The 18,070-nt window shown below is 46.1% G+C and overlaps 2 protein-coding genes across 2 annotated transcripts; both read left to right on the top strand.

Moving 5' to 3' along the window:
• The first annotated feature begins 4,754 nt into the window (after positions 1 to 4,754).
• LOC101773265 (acyl-coenzyme A oxidase 4, peroxisomal) lies at positions 4,755 to 9,211 on the top strand. The gene is made up of 13 exons (XM_004968217.3): positions 4,755 to 4,911; positions 5,022 to 5,132; positions 6,039 to 6,145; positions 6,408 to 6,485; positions 6,917 to 7,040; positions 7,152 to 7,225; positions 7,303 to 7,362; positions 7,467 to 7,576; positions 7,739 to 7,898; positions 8,001 to 8,077; positions 8,153 to 8,324; positions 8,441 to 8,533; positions 8,691 to 9,211. The coding sequence occupies exons 1-13, from the start codon at positions 4,896 to 4,898 to the stop codon at positions 8,817 to 8,819; spliced, it is 1,311 nt and encodes a 436-aa protein (XP_004968274.1). The 5' UTR covers positions 4,755 to 4,895; the 3' UTR covers positions 8,820 to 9,211.
• A 2,912-nt stretch (positions 9,212 to 12,123) lies between these two features.
• On the top strand, positions 12,124 to 17,097 carry LOC101772851 (E3 ubiquitin-protein ligase MBR1). The gene is made up of 7 exons (XM_014805239.2): positions 12,124 to 12,334; positions 14,724 to 14,846; positions 14,934 to 15,599; positions 15,832 to 16,250; positions 16,337 to 16,438; positions 16,522 to 16,677; positions 16,767 to 17,097. The coding sequence occupies exons 2-7, from the start codon at positions 14,756 to 14,758 to the stop codon at positions 16,890 to 16,892; spliced, it is 1,560 nt and encodes a 519-aa protein (XP_014660725.1). The 5' UTR covers positions 12,124 to 12,334; positions 14,724 to 14,755; the 3' UTR covers positions 16,893 to 17,097.
• Positions 17,098 to 18,070: the final 973 nt, after the last annotated feature.

The raw sequence follows: 18,070 nt of genomic DNA, 5'->3' as shown, positions 1-18,070 counted from the left end.
TCAGCGGCAAGCAGCCGCGTGGCAGTGCCTTCCCTCTGCTTCTCCCTCCCTGCTTCAGTTCCGCCCAAAATTTAAACTAAACTTGCGCCAAATTTCCAATTCAAACTCTACAATCTCCTTTAATCAAACTTGTAGAGGATTCTCTAGACTTCATTCAATAGATTTGTAGCTGGGTCTCTGGATCACTCCATCACTCAAATTGAAGCCCCCAAAATAAACCCATATACTGTCAGTCAGTGTTCCATTGAACACGCCATTCAGTTTCGTCAAACAACTTTCAAACAGCAATTGTGTTCCATCTTTAAGCTCCAATTTAAATATCTAACCAACCTTTCCTTGGCCAAAGGCTACTGTCAATTGTTAACCATATGTTATAAACCCCATTTTGCATGTTTTTGTCCAACATCTACATGTAGAATCCTTCAAAACTTTGAGCCAAAGCTGGTTATTTATCATTGGTTTTCAGAGCCGAAATGGCAAGTGCCATTCGGTTCGTTAGTCAACTCAATGACAGTACAACTTTCAAACTTTGGACCTTCTTAAGAATTTGAATCCTTTGAATTCTCTGCTCAACAACTTACTCAAATTGTTCACTGGATATTCAAGTCCAATTGCTGTCCAAAAAGATCGAAAGCTCTCATATAAACTCCTTCAAAAATTGATCTCAAAGTTGGGCACTTATCTCTGTTTCAGACTTGGAAATTTTTCAGATTGTGAATAGTATCCCAAGTCAACAATTTTGACTATGCATTTCAGATGCCTATAAATTGAATTTGATCCATAACTTGATTCCTTTGACTTCTAAATACCTTCAACTCTTGATTCCACATTTTTGTCAAATTTTTCTAAATTTGAATCTTTAATTTGAAATTTTTTCAAATTTGACTCAAATTTGAACTTGGCCCATAATACTTATTTTTAATCCAAATTCTATTTTAACATCTTAAGGATCTTCTTAGACTTTTAATAACACTGGTGTTACAATTGGGAGTGGGGCTAATTTTAGGGTCAGCTTGGTAGCTGGGAGAGCATTGCCTAGCTTTGCTTTGACAAGCAAGCTTTGTCTTGCTTTTGGTGGAGAGCTGTTTTGGCTAAGTTGATTCAGCAAGCAAATCGAGCAGTCCTCGAGACAATCCGGCAAGAAAACCAAACAACCCTTTTCTTTGGTGCAAGACAAGCTTTGCAGGTGAAACCAAGCACGCCCTTAGGGCAAGTACATTGCTACACGTCGGCGGTCTCATAGGTCGTCTCATGCAGTGCCACATAGGATTTTTGATGATGTGGAGGACAGAGAGCGAGGAGAGAGAAAGAGGTCGTTGCTTCGCGAAACAACCACCTCATGAGCTAAATTGTAGGACTACGAGATAACTTAACAACCATTGTACGAGTTATTGTTGCCATGCAACTCATAATATTTTATTTTTCTTATGCACAAATTAAGGAATTATATACCACTACCAGACAACTTATAGGACAACCCATTGTATAGGTTACCTGTTGAATCGTCTCAAGATTAGTGTCAATGCATGAGACCGCCTATTAGACGACACCAATGTACTTGGCCTTAGTGTCCAAAAAAGTTGGGCCGACCAAGCTTGTCCTAAAATAATAATATCATTTACTTTCACATAAAAAATTGCGGTAGCTTGATCCCAGTGCAACTTTACAATGATAAAGTAAATAGGCTGGCTTGGACATTTTGGTTCAAAAGAAATCATGCTTTTTTATTAGCCCTGACCATAAAATTAAATATATGGGTTATCTTTATAATAACAGAGTAAGTAATTCCGATATAAATTTAGAGGTTACTTTATATTTTTTTAAATAATGGCATAGGCGAACAATTTAGATGTAAATTTATAGAGTTATTTAGATTATTTTTCATAATAGCATAAGTGAGTTATTTAGATAAAGAGTAGGAGTACTTCGTATTATTTTCGAAATGGCAGACATGGATAATTTAGATATAAACAGATTTAGGTAGTTATTTTTTATAATAGTGGTGGCGGGTAAATTTTTACATGTTTAAAATATCTAATTGCTATTATTATCAATGATAATTACAGAGTTGAGTAGCATATTTTTCATGAGAATTTTTACAATTTATTTATTTATAGTACATCTCACGAGGATTAATGAAAAGGTTTCAAAACAAATATAAAATTAGCAATGGTAACATTTCCTCCCCTGACTTATATGAAACTTGATGTTTAAATTCATGGCTCACGTACGCCCAAATAAATACATTCCTTCAATTAAAAATATAGCTAAACCGTGAAGTTAACAAATGTCTGAAGGAATGCGGGCCAACTTCGACCACGTCGTCAAGTCTAGTGCTTAGTTGCTGGAGTTTGTCAAAATTTTGTTCCACAATACTACTAGGGAATGGACCTTTCGTCCACGGTCTTAGTGTCAGTTGCATTTTGGTCCGGTACCACATTAGTACCGGGCCTAACGGATAGCCCTTGAGGAGCCTCTTGTGACGCCCTTTAGTACATGGTGGAGCCTCCAACCGGTACGCTCTTTAATACTAGGTGGAGCTCCCACCCAGTACTAAAGCGCATCCGTCCGCCCGCCACCATCCCAGAGAAATTAAAGCAAGGCAACAGGCCCTTATCCTCTCTCCTTTCTTCCTCTCTCCGTCCGCAGCAAAAGCGTGCTCTCTCTCTCTCTCTCTCTCTCTCTCGGCACTTTGCCTCCCCTTCCCCCTCCGTTCGCCCATCACCGGCAGTGAGGAGCAGCGGCGGGACGAGGTGAGGCGGTGATGGCGATGGCGGGCGGCGAGAGCGGCAGGCGGGTGGGGGTGGCAGAGCGGCGGTAGGCGGGCGGGCGGGCGGGGGTGGTAGGCAAGCGGAGGGCGGCGGGCGGGCGGGAGCGGCGGGAGGAGGGCGGAGGCAGCGACAGGCGGCGGAGGGTGGCGAGAGGGCGGCAGGCGGGCGGAGGAGGGCGGCAGGCGGGCGGAAGAGGGCGGCGGGGGGCAATGGGGGGATTTCATTTTTTTAGTTTTTAATAGCCCTGTAGTACCGGTTATTTCAATCAGTACTAAAGGTCCCTTTTAGTACCGAACTACGAGTACCGGTTGTGAAACCAGTACTAAAGGGGTTCCCAACCGGTACTAAACGTGGATTGGGTTCCCAACCGGTACTAAACGTGGATTCTAGTGCGAGCATGCAATCATCCGGTCAATTCGATGGAATCAAGAAGAAAAATTCAAGCATGCCTTTGGATAACTACTAAAAGAAAAGATGTCGTCAGTTGTTCTTCCTTTCTACCGTTCAAACATTACAGGGCAGACATGGAGTGCGTGTATATATACTGTCTTCAATTGGGAAAGAAAATGATGTCTCTGGTCAAGAGAAAAATCGGACGCACATGTAGATAGGGGAGGTAATGGACTTCACAATCCAACTCAACTCTATCTCATTATAACTCAAAATCATATATTGATATAGCCCGACCTTTATTAAGTCCGATCCTTAATACACTAAATTAGATGGTGGTACACCTGTACATGTACATCATCACAAAGTATATTCATAGCACGATGTAGTAATATGTTCATAACATACAAATCGAGACACATAGGAAACAACCACCAGCAGTCAGCTTCGTTCGCATGCATGGACGACGGAGCGGCGGCAATACGTGCACGGCGTTGGCAGGCGACGGCGATATCAGCCGCGGCACTGGTTGATCGCGCTGCAGCCGCGGGTGTACGTGTTGGCAACCGCCCCGGGGCGGGTGGGGTCGGCGGCGCCGAGCGTCGCCTTCATCTCGCAGGTGCCGGAGACCTCGCAGTCAGCCTTGCTTGCGCCCAACTGCGGCGACGGCGACGACGCTTCTTCCGCGGCGCCGGCCGCCTGCCCTGCCAGCAGCACGCCCAGTAACAGCACCACGACCAGCCGCGTGTTCACCTTCTCCATGGATGGATGATAGATGAACTAATGTGCAGAGGTGTACAAAAGTGTTTTTCTTGCTTGGCGCAAGGTAGATGAACTGTGGATTTATAGGAGGTGGTTGTCTAAGAATAAGTGTTCTATATGAGTGGATGAGAGCGAATTTAGGGTTGCTATATATGCTCAAGGGAAACACTCATGCATGCTCTAGTTTTGAGCGTGGGAAGTTTTCTCATTCTCAATAGTTACTTGAGATTGTGTAATTTTCCTTACGCCTAAAATCCAACTAGCCACCACCTCCCTCTGTCTCTTAGCAATGTGATACCCTTAAGTAATAACCATTAAATTCGGTGTAAATATTGTTTGTAAAAACACATCTCGATCAAAATTCTTGTAAACATTACCTATATGAGATGTCACCGGCCGAAATTGCGGGTTATCAATGTGAAATGTGAAAATAAAATAGTGGATGTGGTGAATGGTAGTGCGCGCAATACAAATTAGAGAAAATTCAATAAGCATAGATGATGCATACATAAGTCTTATAGTAATTAAGATTATTGGGACTTGCTTCTAAATGTGGACGGTGTGCAGGAACGTGCGGCAAGAAACCAAACGGAAAATTCAAACTAGTCGTAGATTTGAACGAATGGATAGACTTGGCGGATGCAACAGGGTTCTGGAGGCTCAAGAGAATACTCCTTTTAAACTCGTGTCACTTGTTAGTGCAAGTCGTGTTTGCGGTACACCACCCAGTGTTGTGCCGTGTGCCATATCGGCACGACTCATCAGCCCTCCCACTGACGTGTGGGGCCGGGCTCGCCGTGCCGTACTCCCCTACTCCTACACACGGAAGAAAAGCTCCAAAAAGCCGAGAGCGCAGTGTCCCACTCTTCTTCCTCACCTCGCCACTCCCTCTCCCGCCTCTCTCGCTTCCTTCCGCCGAAATCCCAAAACCCTCGCGCAGAGCACCGCTGATCCTTCGTCCGTGCCGGTGGGATGGCGGGGAAGCGAGGTGGGTTCTCTTCTGCGCTGCGGAACGGCTCGATTTGGTGCGGAGTTGCGTGAGTGATCCCGCGAGCCTGGGGCATTCGGTTGCATGATTGGTTGGTCTCTTGAGCGCAGTTGCTCGCGGCGATGGGCGAGAGGAGGACGGCGCCAAGGTCGGGCTCCCGGCGATGGACATCACCCTCGCGTTCCCGCAGGCGACGCCGGCCTCCGTTTTCCCGCCCTCCGGTGAGAACCTTTTTTTTTTGTTGCTAAATTTTGCTGGGATAAGGAATGAGGGGATCGTGATCTTTGGCTGTGATTGAGAGTGGCGTACATAGTTGGATGAAAATTGTTTCTGCTAGGATTGCCGAGGTGGTTACCTGCTAAGTTTTGGATCCTGTATTGCAGGAACAGTTTTCTCCAACTATTTTGGTTCGAGATTGCTAGAATTGTGAGATGGAAAAACATATCCTCTTTTATAGTACCAATTTGGATGATAAGATCGTACTAGTATAATTGGCTAAGTGTTCAATTGTCTGGCCATTGTATTGACTGGTACTGTGTCTGTGTGTGGTGGATTTATTGCAGATTTGCAGTTCCAACTGCTTTCTTTAATTATTGAAGGCCCCCATTGGAACCAGCATACTATGCAGCTTCCTTTCAAATTAAATGGCACTGCTGCTGAACTTTTGTTCAACGGTTTTAAGCTTCTAGAGTTTGATTTTAGGCCAGCTCAAATGGAAGTGCAGTTGCTCTCCTGTAATCCTGCAGCTTCCTACGACTTATGGGAGCGGAATTGCAGAAGCATCAAGTTGAGCAGTTGACATGGACACATGGTGCAAATAGATATTTGGTGTTTTGGGTAGGCTTGTTCTTGGATGGGTTGCTTTCATTGCTTGAATGAGCAGCCACAACTGTATAATCATGTCCTGCTTTCCAACCTGTTTTGCTTTAATTGTTAGTAGCGGCACCGTGACCATTTCTGGGTAGGCCTTAGATTACTCACCCTTTCTATATGGGGGGTGTGAACCTAGATATATGATCCTAATTCCCAAAGCATGTGGGGGATGCTAATTTTGATGCTTTTCCAATTACAAAGAGTTTGAGTATACTGCATTATTGGCTTATAAGTATGGACATCCTCATTTGCAGTATCGGACTACTACCAGTTGGATGATTTGCTAACCAGTGAAGAACGCTCTATCAGGAAGAAGGTCAGGAGTATTATGGAGAAAGAAATTGCGCCCATTATGGCAGTGGTATGTTAAATTATTAACTAGTCCATCTGTCCGTGTACATGATTACCCCATCTCAGACTAAACTACTGTCTGCAACTGCTTGCTTATCACACAAATCATTACCAAACATGCCTTCATTTCTACAATACCTTGTTAGATAGCATTGCAGTCTACTTATCCGTAAATCACTTTCTTATTATGGTTTGGATCGACTATCTAATGTCCTGTAGCAACATTTTCTATATGATAACACAGTTTTTTTTTTGTTGATTTGCTACTGCAGTACTGGGAGAAGGCAGAGTTTCCATTTAATGCCATTCCTAAACTTGCAAGCCTTGGCGTTGCTGGAGGTACAATAAAGGTAATAATCTCTCTACAATGTAGTTGCCTTTTTATTCGTCAATTTACGTTCCCAATATGGTAATTTTTTATTTGAATCTGTGGGCTAGAGTCACTTTAAGTTTAGCATATATCTCACAAACCATGTCTTTTTGCTATTAAATTGAAATGGAGCTATTATGTTGAGGGTTTGCCTCAGTACTTCCCTTAAGAAAAGTTGGTTAATTTTTTGAAGAGTCCCTTTTCTTGAGCTTAATGTTGTAAATTGAAGCCTTTTTACCATTTACGATCACTTAATATAAACTGTTTTGCCTTCATATCTGTGTACTTTCCCCTCTCTATGGTGGAATACTGAATCGTATGCATTTACATGATTGTGCACGTTTCTTGTGTTTTTACAATGCTTTAATGCTCCATGTCTTAAGTTCAATGTGAATCTGTGGATTACTGCAGGGTTATGGGTGCCCAGGACTTTCAATTACAGCTAGTGCTGTTACTATGGCAGAAATCGCACGGGTAGATGCAAGCTGTTCCACATTTATACTGGTGCACTCCTCTCTTGCGATGGTGACAATAGGTTCAAGATCTGCATTTCTTTTAATTGAAACTTTCTTGTGTTAAGTTCTACCAAACACCAAGATCAATTTTGCTAGAGCTGAACCATTCCCTCTCTGTTATGTCTGAACAGCTCTTTGTGGATCTGAGGCTCAGAAGCATAAGTACTTGCCATCCCTTGCTCAACTTACTACTGTTGGCTGTTGGGTAAGTTGCAGTATTCTTTAGGCATAAAAATGTCTAAATGATGGAGTCTCCTTCTGAAAAGGTTTTCTTTTCTGTAGGCATTGACAGAACCAAACTACGGAAGTGATGCAAGCTCCTTGAAAACTACAGCGACCAAGGTTAAGCTTTGGAAGCCCTTTTTTGGATATTTCTGGATAATTTGGATATTTTTTTATCAGCCAGAAGTAGCATGCAGCTTAAATCTTGGTGTCATGTGGAACAGGTACCTGGTGGATGGCACATAGATGGTCAAAAGCGCTGGATAGGCAACAGTACCTTTGCAGATGTGCTCGTGGTATTAGCTAGGAATGCAGATACAAAACAATTAAATGGGTAAATCATCATGTCTTGAACCACTGATGAACTTTCCTTTGAAGCATGAAACTGAGCATGAATAAACTAGTATTTTTTTTATCTAATTGGTGTTTTTTTGTGCTGCTCTTTTTCATTTTAATTATCTTGTTGTCTAGTCACAGTCTGTTTGATTGCCTCTAGGTTTATTGTGAGGAAAGGAGCTCCTGGTTTGAAAGCTACAAAGATTGAGAACAAAATTGGTCTTAGGATGGTTCAGAACGGTGATATAGTTTTTAATAAAGTGTTCGTCCCTGAGGAGGACCGATTGCCAGGTGTCAATTCATTTCAGGATATAAGCAAGGTACTGATCACATTTTTCTTATTCTGCTTCTGTTATGCTAAATTGCTATGCTGTCAGGTGATGTAATCCAGTCCGCTTACCTACTTTTACAACACAAAACAGGTCCTCGCTATTTCGCGTATCATGGTGGCATGGCAACCAATCGGCATATCAATGGGGGTCTTCGATATGTGCCATCGGTACGGACCACTATACCATTTTACACTTCTTTTGCCATTAGCAATTACTTTACAATTTCGTCAAAATTGAACCAGATACCTGAAAGAAAGGAAGCAGTTTGGAGTTCCCCTGACAGCTTTTCAGCTGATCCAAGAGAAACTTGTCCGGATGCTCGGTAACATCCAATCCATGCTTCTTGTTGGCTGGCGCCTATGCAAGCTTTACGAGTCGGGGAAAATGACGCCAGGCCACGCTAGCCTAGGAAAGGTTCGTGACCCGATCCCTAGCTGCCAAATATGCTTGTTCTCGAACTATGCCTCTGCTTTGAATTATCAGAGGCTAACAATTTCCTTCCTTCCTTCCTTCCTGGATGTCACTGTTAGGCTTGGAACTCCAGAACGGCCCGCGAGGTGGTTTCCCTCGGCCGAGAGCTGCTAGGTGGAAACGGGATTTTGGCTGATTTCCTTGTGGCCAAGGTACAGACTACAGGGACCTGATTGATATACTGAAATGTGCTCATGGCTAGTTGGTTTGTTGTTCTAGTGGTTTACACCTCAACCATTTCGTAGGACACCTTTAATTTTATCACCCTTTTTCTTTTGTAAATTGTATTAACTGTCGCGATCTCCACAGGCGTTCTGCGACCTGGAGCCCATTTACTCGTACGAAGGCACGTACGACATCAACAGCCTGGTGACCGGCAGGGAGATCACCGGGGTCGCGAGCTTCAAGCCGGCCGCATTAGCGAAAGCCCGGTTGTAAAATTTGTACACAGCTAGGAAAAGAAAAAGGTTCTACACGGCTGTGACGACGGTTCTTCTCGTGTCAGCAACGGTGTGGAAGCGAATAAAATCAGGTCTCCTCGTATACTGAGGTGGTTGGCACAGGATTAAACGGCAGCGTAACCTGATGCGGACGAAAAGATGTTCCTCGCAAGTGCCCGGAAACCGACGGTCAATGTTGGCTGGCTGCTCATGATGTGAGTGAGGACTTGTAGCGAACTCCCTTGTGAATTTGTACTGTATGGTGGAGGAACCAAAAACGTAGAAAGGTATTTGTTCAGCCTGGTTTTTTGACACGGTTTTTGTGCATCAGGCTTGCTGCCGGAATCTTTTGATCGTTCACCGACTTTCCGTCGGAGGGATTGGAGCACCGGTCTCAGACTCTCAAAGGCCAAATTCGTGTGATCATTCCCTTCACTATTTTTCCAAGGCCATGTTTAGTTACTCCCAACTTCCAATTTTGACACTATGCAAAAAGAAGATTCCCCATCACATCAAACTTGCGGTACATGCATGGAGTACTAAATGTAGATGAAATTTAAAACTAATTGCACAGTTTTGTTGTACTTTGCGAGACGAATCTTTTGAGCCTAATTAGTCAATATTTGGACAATAATTCACAAATACAAACGAAACGCTACAGTGTGCTACAGTGCTGTAACAGTAATTTGGTACCTCCCAAATTCCCCAACTAAACAAGGCCCAAGACTAGTTTCGTGCGTGCGTGTACTGTTGTGTACCATGTGGTCAGATACGTCTAGGAGCGTACTAGTAGAGCTTATCAAATCTCGGCTATTAGGCTAACGTGCGCGAGCGACTGATCTCACCTCGCTGCACTAATCCATTTCCACCCCATTTGAGTGCAAGTAGGCCCGTAGGCCGTAGGCGTGCCGGGAGCTGCAAAGCCGCAGAGGCGATGACTTCCGCATCTGTCTCTCTTCTTTCGGGTCTTTGCGAATTGCGAGTTCATTGCCCGGATCCCCGTGTGGCCGTGTCCCTGTTGACACAAATGATACTTGCGAGAGCGGATTGCGTTGGCGTGACGCTCGGCCGGCCTGGTCTGATCCACGGAGTCCCCAGTCCCAGAGCTCGATCGGGCAAGAAAAGGTTCGCCCGCGGGGCGCCGCTTATTGGTGGCTGGTGGGATGCTCTGGATGTAGTGGGGTGTGGGGGCGGATGATGAGGTCGAGTCGAACCGGGGCGGGGTCTCCGTGGGGCCGTGGCGCGAGCGAGCGGGCGGTGGCGACCGCACCCGATGAGCGCCGGGCCTCCCGACGGGCGACGCGGTCGCGGTCGCGCACCCACGCCACCACCTTCCCCCACTGGCGCTGGGCGCCCCTGCCGCACGTGACGGGGGCGGTGACGGACCCCGCAGCGGGGGGACGACGTGTTGCCCGCTCTGGTATTCGGGGGTTGGGTTGGACGACGAGCGGATGGAAGGAACGGGCGATTCGACGGGATCACATGGCGAAAAAGGGAAAAACCCATGTGGAGCTCGCGCGGCCGCGCAGCTGGCTCCGCTCGCCTCGCGTGCTACGGGGGGGCGGCGCCCCCCGTGGCCGTGGTCCGCGTCTCCGGCCGCGGCCGGCTGGGTGGGGTGGCCCAAGCGTGAACCGTTGCGTCGGGGGCGCGATAACTACGCGGACGCCCGCCTGCGTGCCTGCCTCTGGCTGGTTGCTGGTCACATGCCGCCGCCGATTGATGGGATGCCTGCCTGCCTGCCTCCCTGGTGTCCCGCCTGGCGGGCCACGGCCACGTTTCCTTCCCGCGCTCTGACCAGTGGCCACCGCTCTCGCTGGCTCGCTGCCGAGTGGGCCCCCGCGCCGTATCCAAGAGCGGCTCCGTTTGGTCCAGTACAGGTACAGCGGCTACCTTTCTTCCCTTGCTGGGAAAGCCCTCCTCGGCTCCGCCCGTCCGTCCTGAGCCGCACGGTCTTGTGCAATGCTAGGGGAGGATCGTGCCGGACAGAAGAAAGGAAAAAGGAAAATGTGCGATCACTTATTTTCGTCCGGCAAAAAGATAAAGGAAAACGAAACTTTTCGGTGATCATGAAAGCGTGGAGGAATCTCAAATCTTTACGAACCATACGCTGTTCACGGGCCCCACCTGCGGCTTGCAGTGCAGGAGAAGGGTTCGTGTAGTACCGGTCTGGGCCTCTGGGGTGTGGGGTGTACCGGAGACTTGTGATTCCTGAAGAGTAGTAGCCACGAGCACTCCAGCAGAGAGCAACAAAAAGAGGCTCCCTCTCTCCCTCTCGGGACTCCCCCCCGTTTCAGGGAAGTGTGGGACATGTCATCGCCCCCCGCACCGGGGTCAACCTGCCAGTCTGCGCCTCCTGCGCTCGGCCCCATCGGTTCCCGCCCCGCGGAGTGAATACTCCATACTCCTCCTGACGCCGAACCTCCAACTTTCCCGGCCCGCACCCCCCCGCCCCCCCCCACCCCACCCCACCCCACTTCGTTAGGTTGGAATCCAAAGCCTTTTCCATAGCCGTCCTGTTCCTGTACCGTATCCCCTGACCCCTGCCCCGTTTTCCATTGAGCGTGAGTGTGAACTTGGAGAAAACAAAGGGGCAAGGCAAAGCCATCCCACACACGGTATCCATCTACCTCACTTCCCCCATGCCGAAAACGAGAGACGACAGCAGGGATCGCAGCGAATAAGGGGTACTACTACTCTTCTACTCGTACATGACATCGTGGCGTGCGTCCGTGACACATGCCATGCCGGGCCGCCGGCCGGTCAAACAAGCAATTTTTACTCTACGTGCCGATGGATGGTTCACGTCACGTCTTACCACCCATGCCCCCTGCACAACGATACGTACCACACCGATACAACACGTGTCACGTCGGGCCCCGCTAGTCCGACCGACGCGTGGGCCCAGCTGAAAACTTTTTTTGAGAGCCCATCAGGGGGCACACCAATGCTATGTACAGATACAGCACGTGTCGCGTCAGGACCGGCCCCCGAGTCCGACTGACGCGTGGGCCCAGCTGAAAACCGGAGACCCAAAAAAAGAAAAGAAAAGAAAAGAAAATTCACGTCTACTCGGAAAGGAACTTTTTGTTATCCTGGCAGTGGCAGCTCGCTGGTCGTAAAGGAGAGAGAGAGCCGAGGGAGCGCGGGCCAGCCACAGGTCTGTGGGGCCCACCGCCTGGCGGGCCCCTCCTCCTCCGTCCCGGACCCCGCCTCCCCTCCCCGTTCTCCGCCCGCCCGGGCCGCGTGCCTGCGTGCCATTATAAATACCCCGTCACCCTCCTCGCCCACCCCGTTCCCCTTCCTTACACGGACAAATTCAGCTGTTTGTTTACAGCGGCAGGCGCAGCGGCGCGGGGTTGCGTCTCCGCCCCACCCCATCCCCTCCCCGAAGCTTCCGCCGTACGGCGACCTCTTCCTTCCTCATCCCGACCGCCCGAGGAATCCCCCTACCGCCGGCGCCCGGGGGATTTCGTCGCCGATTCGGCGGGGACCACGGATCGGCTCGCGTTTGAGGTACGGCCCTCCGATTTGCGGCCTGATTCTGCTGTTTTCGTGCGATTTGACCGGTGGTATGGAGCGATCGGTGGTTTGTTCCGGCTTAGATGCTCGTTTATCCGAGAGTCCGGGTCTAGGCGTCGGTTTTCGTGCGTGCTGGCCCGTTGGATGGCGCGATTCCATCGGGCATGGAGGCGATTTGGCGCGCCGAGCTGAGGAATGCGATTCGCGCTCGTTGATTCGTTTAGAGATGTTTAGAGTCGTAGCGAGGTGTTTCGAGGAATCGTCATGGATAGATGGATGGGGTGTGTGGTTGGGATTCTGATTCTACAATCTCGTTGGTCATGTGGACTCGTATCATTGCGGATAGGTGGATGTTCCTTTCTGGTAAGCCATCATGAGAGCTAAGCTACCATAATTGTTTCTCGAAAAGGGTAGTTAATCGAGTTTAATTCTACGGACAAAGATTGCTTTTTTAGAACTGAGCATGTACTTTCCATTTTAGGGGGTATACCCCTGAGCACCCCTTTTTCTGCCTTCGCTACTAAGCATTGTTCTGGTAGCTCTTCAAATCTGCATAACTATTCTGCTCCGGTATCCATTTTCACGTCTTCTGCATCTTCGACTTATCCTCGTTCCATGCTTTGTAGTTTCCACTTAAACATTGTGTGGTGTAAAAATGGCAAACGAAACATTTTTTCTTATGTTGAAGTGAATGCAGGGCTGATGTTTAGCATTAGCAATGTGACTTCGGGCCTATTAGAGTTTGATTTTCAATCCAGTGACCCTTCGATGTGTGATTTCTGTTTTGACATGTTGATTTCCATTGACTTAGAATGTACTACCTTCAGGTAGATGGATATGATGGTTGTCTGCATTTGTTTACTTGACTACTCAGATATGATGCCGAGATGCTACAGTAGGAATTTGTGGTGCATTTCTCCCAGTTTATACTACCGTGCCTTCGGAACACCTGTCTTAGGCATACTCCAATGTCATTGGTGTTGTCCTCGTAGTAATACAATGTGGTGGTTGTGATTCAGCTACATTAGACATCTGATTGTCTGAATGTTGTGTGATGTTCACTCGTTTGATGTCTTATCGGGACATTATCTGGTAGTCATTTATGCTGTTGGTCATGTGATGTGTTGGTTAAAGATTAACTCTGTTCTTTTGATGGTTTATATTCATATCACATTTGCTGCTTTAACTACTTACATCTAAACTTTTATAGTGTAAACATGGAACCTGACATTGTCATTTGTGAAATGTTAGGTTGTAGTGAGCATAGTTCAATCAGAGTGTTGATTTAGCATATCCTTCAATACTTACTGTTATGAAATTGATCATGCGTAGGGAAGATGTTTTCTAACCTCTTAGTTATGTAGAACTAGAAAGCAAGAACTCATACACAGGATTAAAGCTGCAGCTTGTCTCCAGTTTTGCATGCTGGGAGTGTTATTTCTGACAAGATGAATCATGTCAGAAAGGAATACAAGCTAGATAGCTGTTGATTTTGGAGTGAGGTGGATTTACCAATGGACAGAGGAAGGGCAGAAGCACATCCAGAGAGAATTTTAGGAATGACATAGTTGGGGACATCTGGGCTTGTAGCTTTGAGCATTTCTTCTTCCATTTGCAATCTGCTCTTTCTTCTTTTTGTTCTTTTCTCTTTGTATATTATGTTTGCTGGTATGTAAAGTAAAATTATTTTGTTTGATTTGGTTTATATATTTAATAACAATGTATAAAAAGATTGGAAAGAATAATGTGATATACAATGTGGTTGTAAATCCATTTGATGGATCATTTTGCGTTGTTTATAGGTGCCATGTCGCTGGGTTTAACTAGATAAGTCCCCTTGGCAGTTTGTATATATTGCTCTATTATTGTGGACGATGAGGGCACTTCAAAGTGTCCAAATCAGTGTTCTGCAGTCAGCTTACCAGTTGTTACATTTACCTGTCAAGGGATGTGAATGATTCGGTCTAAAACCTTGTAGCCCATTTACTTCTCGAGTAAAGGTAGTATCATATGGATTGCATATTTGTGATTCGACTATGTAAATGTCTCATAAGGGTGGTTCTGCTTTGGGTGTGAGTGTGACCTTTGCAGTTTTATGAATCGATTGAAATTCTGGATTCTTGTGTTGTGTTGTCTTGCTGTCCCTCATTATGCTCATTTCAGAATTGTGTTTGTTTTTTGATTCATGTACTGGCAATCAAACATTGAAATATGGAATGAACTTGAATGATTTCGGCACTTATTTTGTGATAGCTTACACAGCATATATCAGTAACCTAGCAATATTGGTGATAACGTCATGGCAATTTATTTTTTTCATTCAAGTTTTTAATGCTATATGTTGATGCTGGATTATTGATATAGATTTTATTTTCATTTCCAGATTAAGGGCGGCCAGACCTGACTTCTTTTTTTATGGCTAGAAGTAACCACAGCCATATCCAGCTGCCAGAGATGGATCATATTCAACCCAAGAATGTTCCACACAATGAATCCCTGCCTTTAGGTAGCTGGACTGAATCCAATACACTATACTTTTGTGCATTGATCATAATTGTTATAAAATAAGTAATGTTTTCTGTTCTAATCTCAGGTCAGAAGCTTCTAGTGCACCGTCGAAGTGATGCACCTCTTAGAATTGATCCTTCAAGTCATGGGAATATGACAGTTAGATCAAATGACCTTCCATCTTCAAGTCATGCTGTGCAACCTGTAGGTTATAGAGTTGGGAACCAAGGGACCGCACATGCTTCCTTTGTTCATTGTCCTGCTGGAAGCTCCAGCAGCCATTTAGCAGAGCCTGCTGTGAGTTATCCACATAGATCTGAGGAAGGCTTTCCTCCAGTGAGTTCCCATATGGACAACAGAAGGACTGCAATGAAACGAAAAAATCCCATCATAAACCCTGTAGGGTTCAGTGCTAATGGTTATTATGTTGGAAGCTCTTCCAATACTCAGTTATCTAACTCAGTGCAGCCAAATCCTGCTCCACCTGCTGAGCCCTTTCTTCCTCAAATGCCTTTAAGCATTGGGCAAAGTGGTTGGAATGGCCAACACTTAATCCATCAAGAAGGATTTCAGAGGAATGTGAGAGCACGGCACAATCATAATGTTTCACTGGAACCCAGACCAGCTCCAACTTACACAGCAAACACCATTCATCTGCCATCATTTGGTTCAGCTGCAAGTGCTTCCCTAGGTACATCAGTGGAAAGGAACCAAGCACCTGTTTCTGTGCCAGCAAGAACTGTACCATCAGGTTTGTATTCGGTGCTTAATTAAATACGCTAGATATCTGATATTGTTTCTAACATGAGATCGTGGAAGCGAACTCGATCCTTGTAAGTTTCGTTGGTAGTCGCGTTCATGGCTTGATTTAAAACACTGGTTACCTGTCATTGATTTTGAATTGAACAAACCCATCCGTCCAATGTTATCACAGTTTTCTGTTGTTGATACTTACAGTGCAGGAGTTTTGATGGATTTTGTAGGTGCACCAGGACTCACTAGCAGAGCTCTGGAGAGGACTTACTATCCTGCTATTGGAAGCATCAACTTAAGTGTTGGTGCTGTTCCAACTGTCCCATCATCTGGCAGTGCAACATTTGCTAATGGTGGCTATGCTCCTAGAACTGTTCATGGTGGCTCTGTTCCCATCTACCCTCATCCAGCTCCCGCAGCTTCCTCTGGCTCCAGAGCAATGCCCCATGGGGCGGTCATTCGGAGCTATCCACCTGCTACTTCTGCAGCTACCTCTACATCCATGCGGATCGCTCAACCATTACCTGCCAGAACTGCTGCATCTTCTAGGCATGGAAGGCATGTCTCTGTAGGGCATGCTAGCAATGGAAGGAATAGAAGGGCTAGGAGCTCTTACTATGCTCTTCATCCTTTGATGCTCGAGGCTGAGGTAGATAGCTTTTTCTTTCCTGTTTCATGAAATTGAGTTAGTGTTTGTTGTAGAACTTGAAACTGATCTTGCTGCTGTTTGTGAAGCGGTTTATGATGCTGGACCAGTTGGTCTTTTACGAATCAAGAGCAGCAGCAGCTGACCCCCACAGGAACATGAGACTGGACATTGACAACATGAGTTATGAGGTAAATACCACATCTTGTTTCTTCATCTTTCTTGCTCCAGAATTTTGATCCTTTCTATTAACTTTACATTTCATTGCCGGCAGGAGCTCTTGGCTTTGGGAGAATTTATGGGTAATGTCAACACAGGGTTGGCTGATGAAAAAATTGCTAAGTGTGTGAGAGAAGTGGTCTGTTGCAGTTCTGACCTAACACAAAACGATCAAGATGACCAAGATGATGGGAGCTGTGTCATTTGCCTGGTACATTTTCTCAATACCTGTGTTTAACTGATGTCCATAAACCATGGCCTGAAACTGTCGAATTCTGACCTATGGATGCATTCTGGCAGGAGGGTTACAAAGACAAGGATGTGCTGGGAACACTGAAATGCAACCACGACTTCCATGCCGACTGCATCAAGAAGTGGCTGCAGACGAAGAATTCATGCCCGGTGTGCAAAGCAGCCGCGGCTTAGGACACCAGAGGAGCAGCAATTGTGCTCCTCGATCCATTCATTTTAGGCTCAGGTCATATTGTCCCATTCTAATTCTTTCCCTCCTAGCCATGTAAATAAATGCTCAAATCAGTTATTCCGTGGGTCGCAGTAAAGCCCAAATTCTTTTATTGTACTGTAACAATCAAGTTAAAAGTAAATTAACCATCAAGTGGTTACATGCTCATGTCGTGACCTTTTGAATTTGCCGACACTTTAATTTAGTTGCGAGGTGCATTTCTGCCAGCATTACCTTTCCTGGATGATAGGTTTGGTGCAGGAATTCTGAGATCACAAGTTCTACTCGATGGTGAAGTTGCTTAGAGGCAATCGTTGGTGCCTAGTAACTTCGGTTACAAGCTGTTTTAAAATGTTAGCTGAGATGTTTAAGCTGCAACTCTGCTGGTCATTAGCATTTTAGGCTGAGAACTCCTCTCTGCTCTTTGCCATCAGAAACTGTGCAATTGTGCATGTACATGGATGCGCCACCGTGCTGATGGAGACGGTTGGATCGGGTGTTAGCGTCGTAGCAGGCCGGAGCACACCGGAACCTGCCGTGCACGATGGCAACTCGATCGTAGTCGTTTTTGTTTGTTGCCGAGCTGGGAGAATTATTGGACCATTTTCCTGCCCTCTGGAGATCATGCGTTAGATGCACCGGCTATTCATGATGAAAGAAATGCACCAGCTGCTCGTTTACTTTTGTCCCTGAAATATTCCCTGGCGATCTGATTTGGTGACACCACTGGACAGAGTGTCTTTGTGGTGAGGAACAGAGCAGAGGAGCCTTGGTAGATCCTGATCTGCACTTCCTCTCTCTATGGATCCATTAGGATAATTGGATTGATCACGGAGTATTGGATCATCCTAGTTATTTTCATCCAACGTAACAGCATGGTTGCTGAAGTGCTAGTGGACAGTCAACTGTGAAACCTTGCACCTAGTACTGTACCCGAGTACCTACTTCATTTTCCAGAACTGTAAATCACCTATCGATTCGAGTTGTCCAATAACAAATTCTACCAAGGCTTTGTTTAGTTCACCTCCAAATCCCAACTTTGACACTATGCAAAAAGAAGATTCCCCATCACATCAAACTTGCGGTACATGCATGGAGTACTAAATGTAGACAAAATCAAAAACTAATTGTACAGTTTTGT

The sequence above is a fragment of the Setaria italica genome, chromosome V (genome assembly GCF_000263155.2).
Source record: "Setaria italica strain Yugu1 chromosome V, Setaria_italica_v2.0, whole genome shotgun sequence".
Lineage (NCBI taxonomy): Eukaryota > Viridiplantae > Streptophyta > Magnoliopsida > Poales > Poaceae > Setaria > Setaria italica.
This window is presented reverse-complemented; position numbering and strand designations above follow the sequence as displayed.

Excerpts from the sequence above, each read along its gene's own strand:
- LOC101772851 (XM_014805239.2), top strand. The coding sequence starts at position 14,756 with ATGGCTAGAAGTAACCACAGCCATATCCAGCTGCCAGAGATGGATCAT. Across the intron at positions 15,600-15,831 it reads AGCAAGAACTGTACCATCAG|GTGCACCAGGACTCACTAGC; the intron begins GTTTGTATTCGG and ends TGGATTTTGTAG. Across the intron at positions 16,251-16,336 it reads CTTTGATGCTCGAGGCTGAG|CGGTTTATGATGCTGGACCA; the intron begins GTAGATAGCTTT and ends CTGTTTGTGAAG.
- LOC101773265 (XM_004968217.3), top strand. Across the intron at positions 7,363-7,466 it reads TGAAAACTACAGCGACCAAG|GTACCTGGTGGATGGCACAT; the intron begins GTTAAGCTTTGG and ends CATGTGGAACAG. Across the intron at positions 8,078-8,152 it reads GTCTTCGATATGTGCCATCG|ATACCTGAAAGAAAGGAAGC; the intron begins GTACGGACCACT and ends AAATTGAACCAG.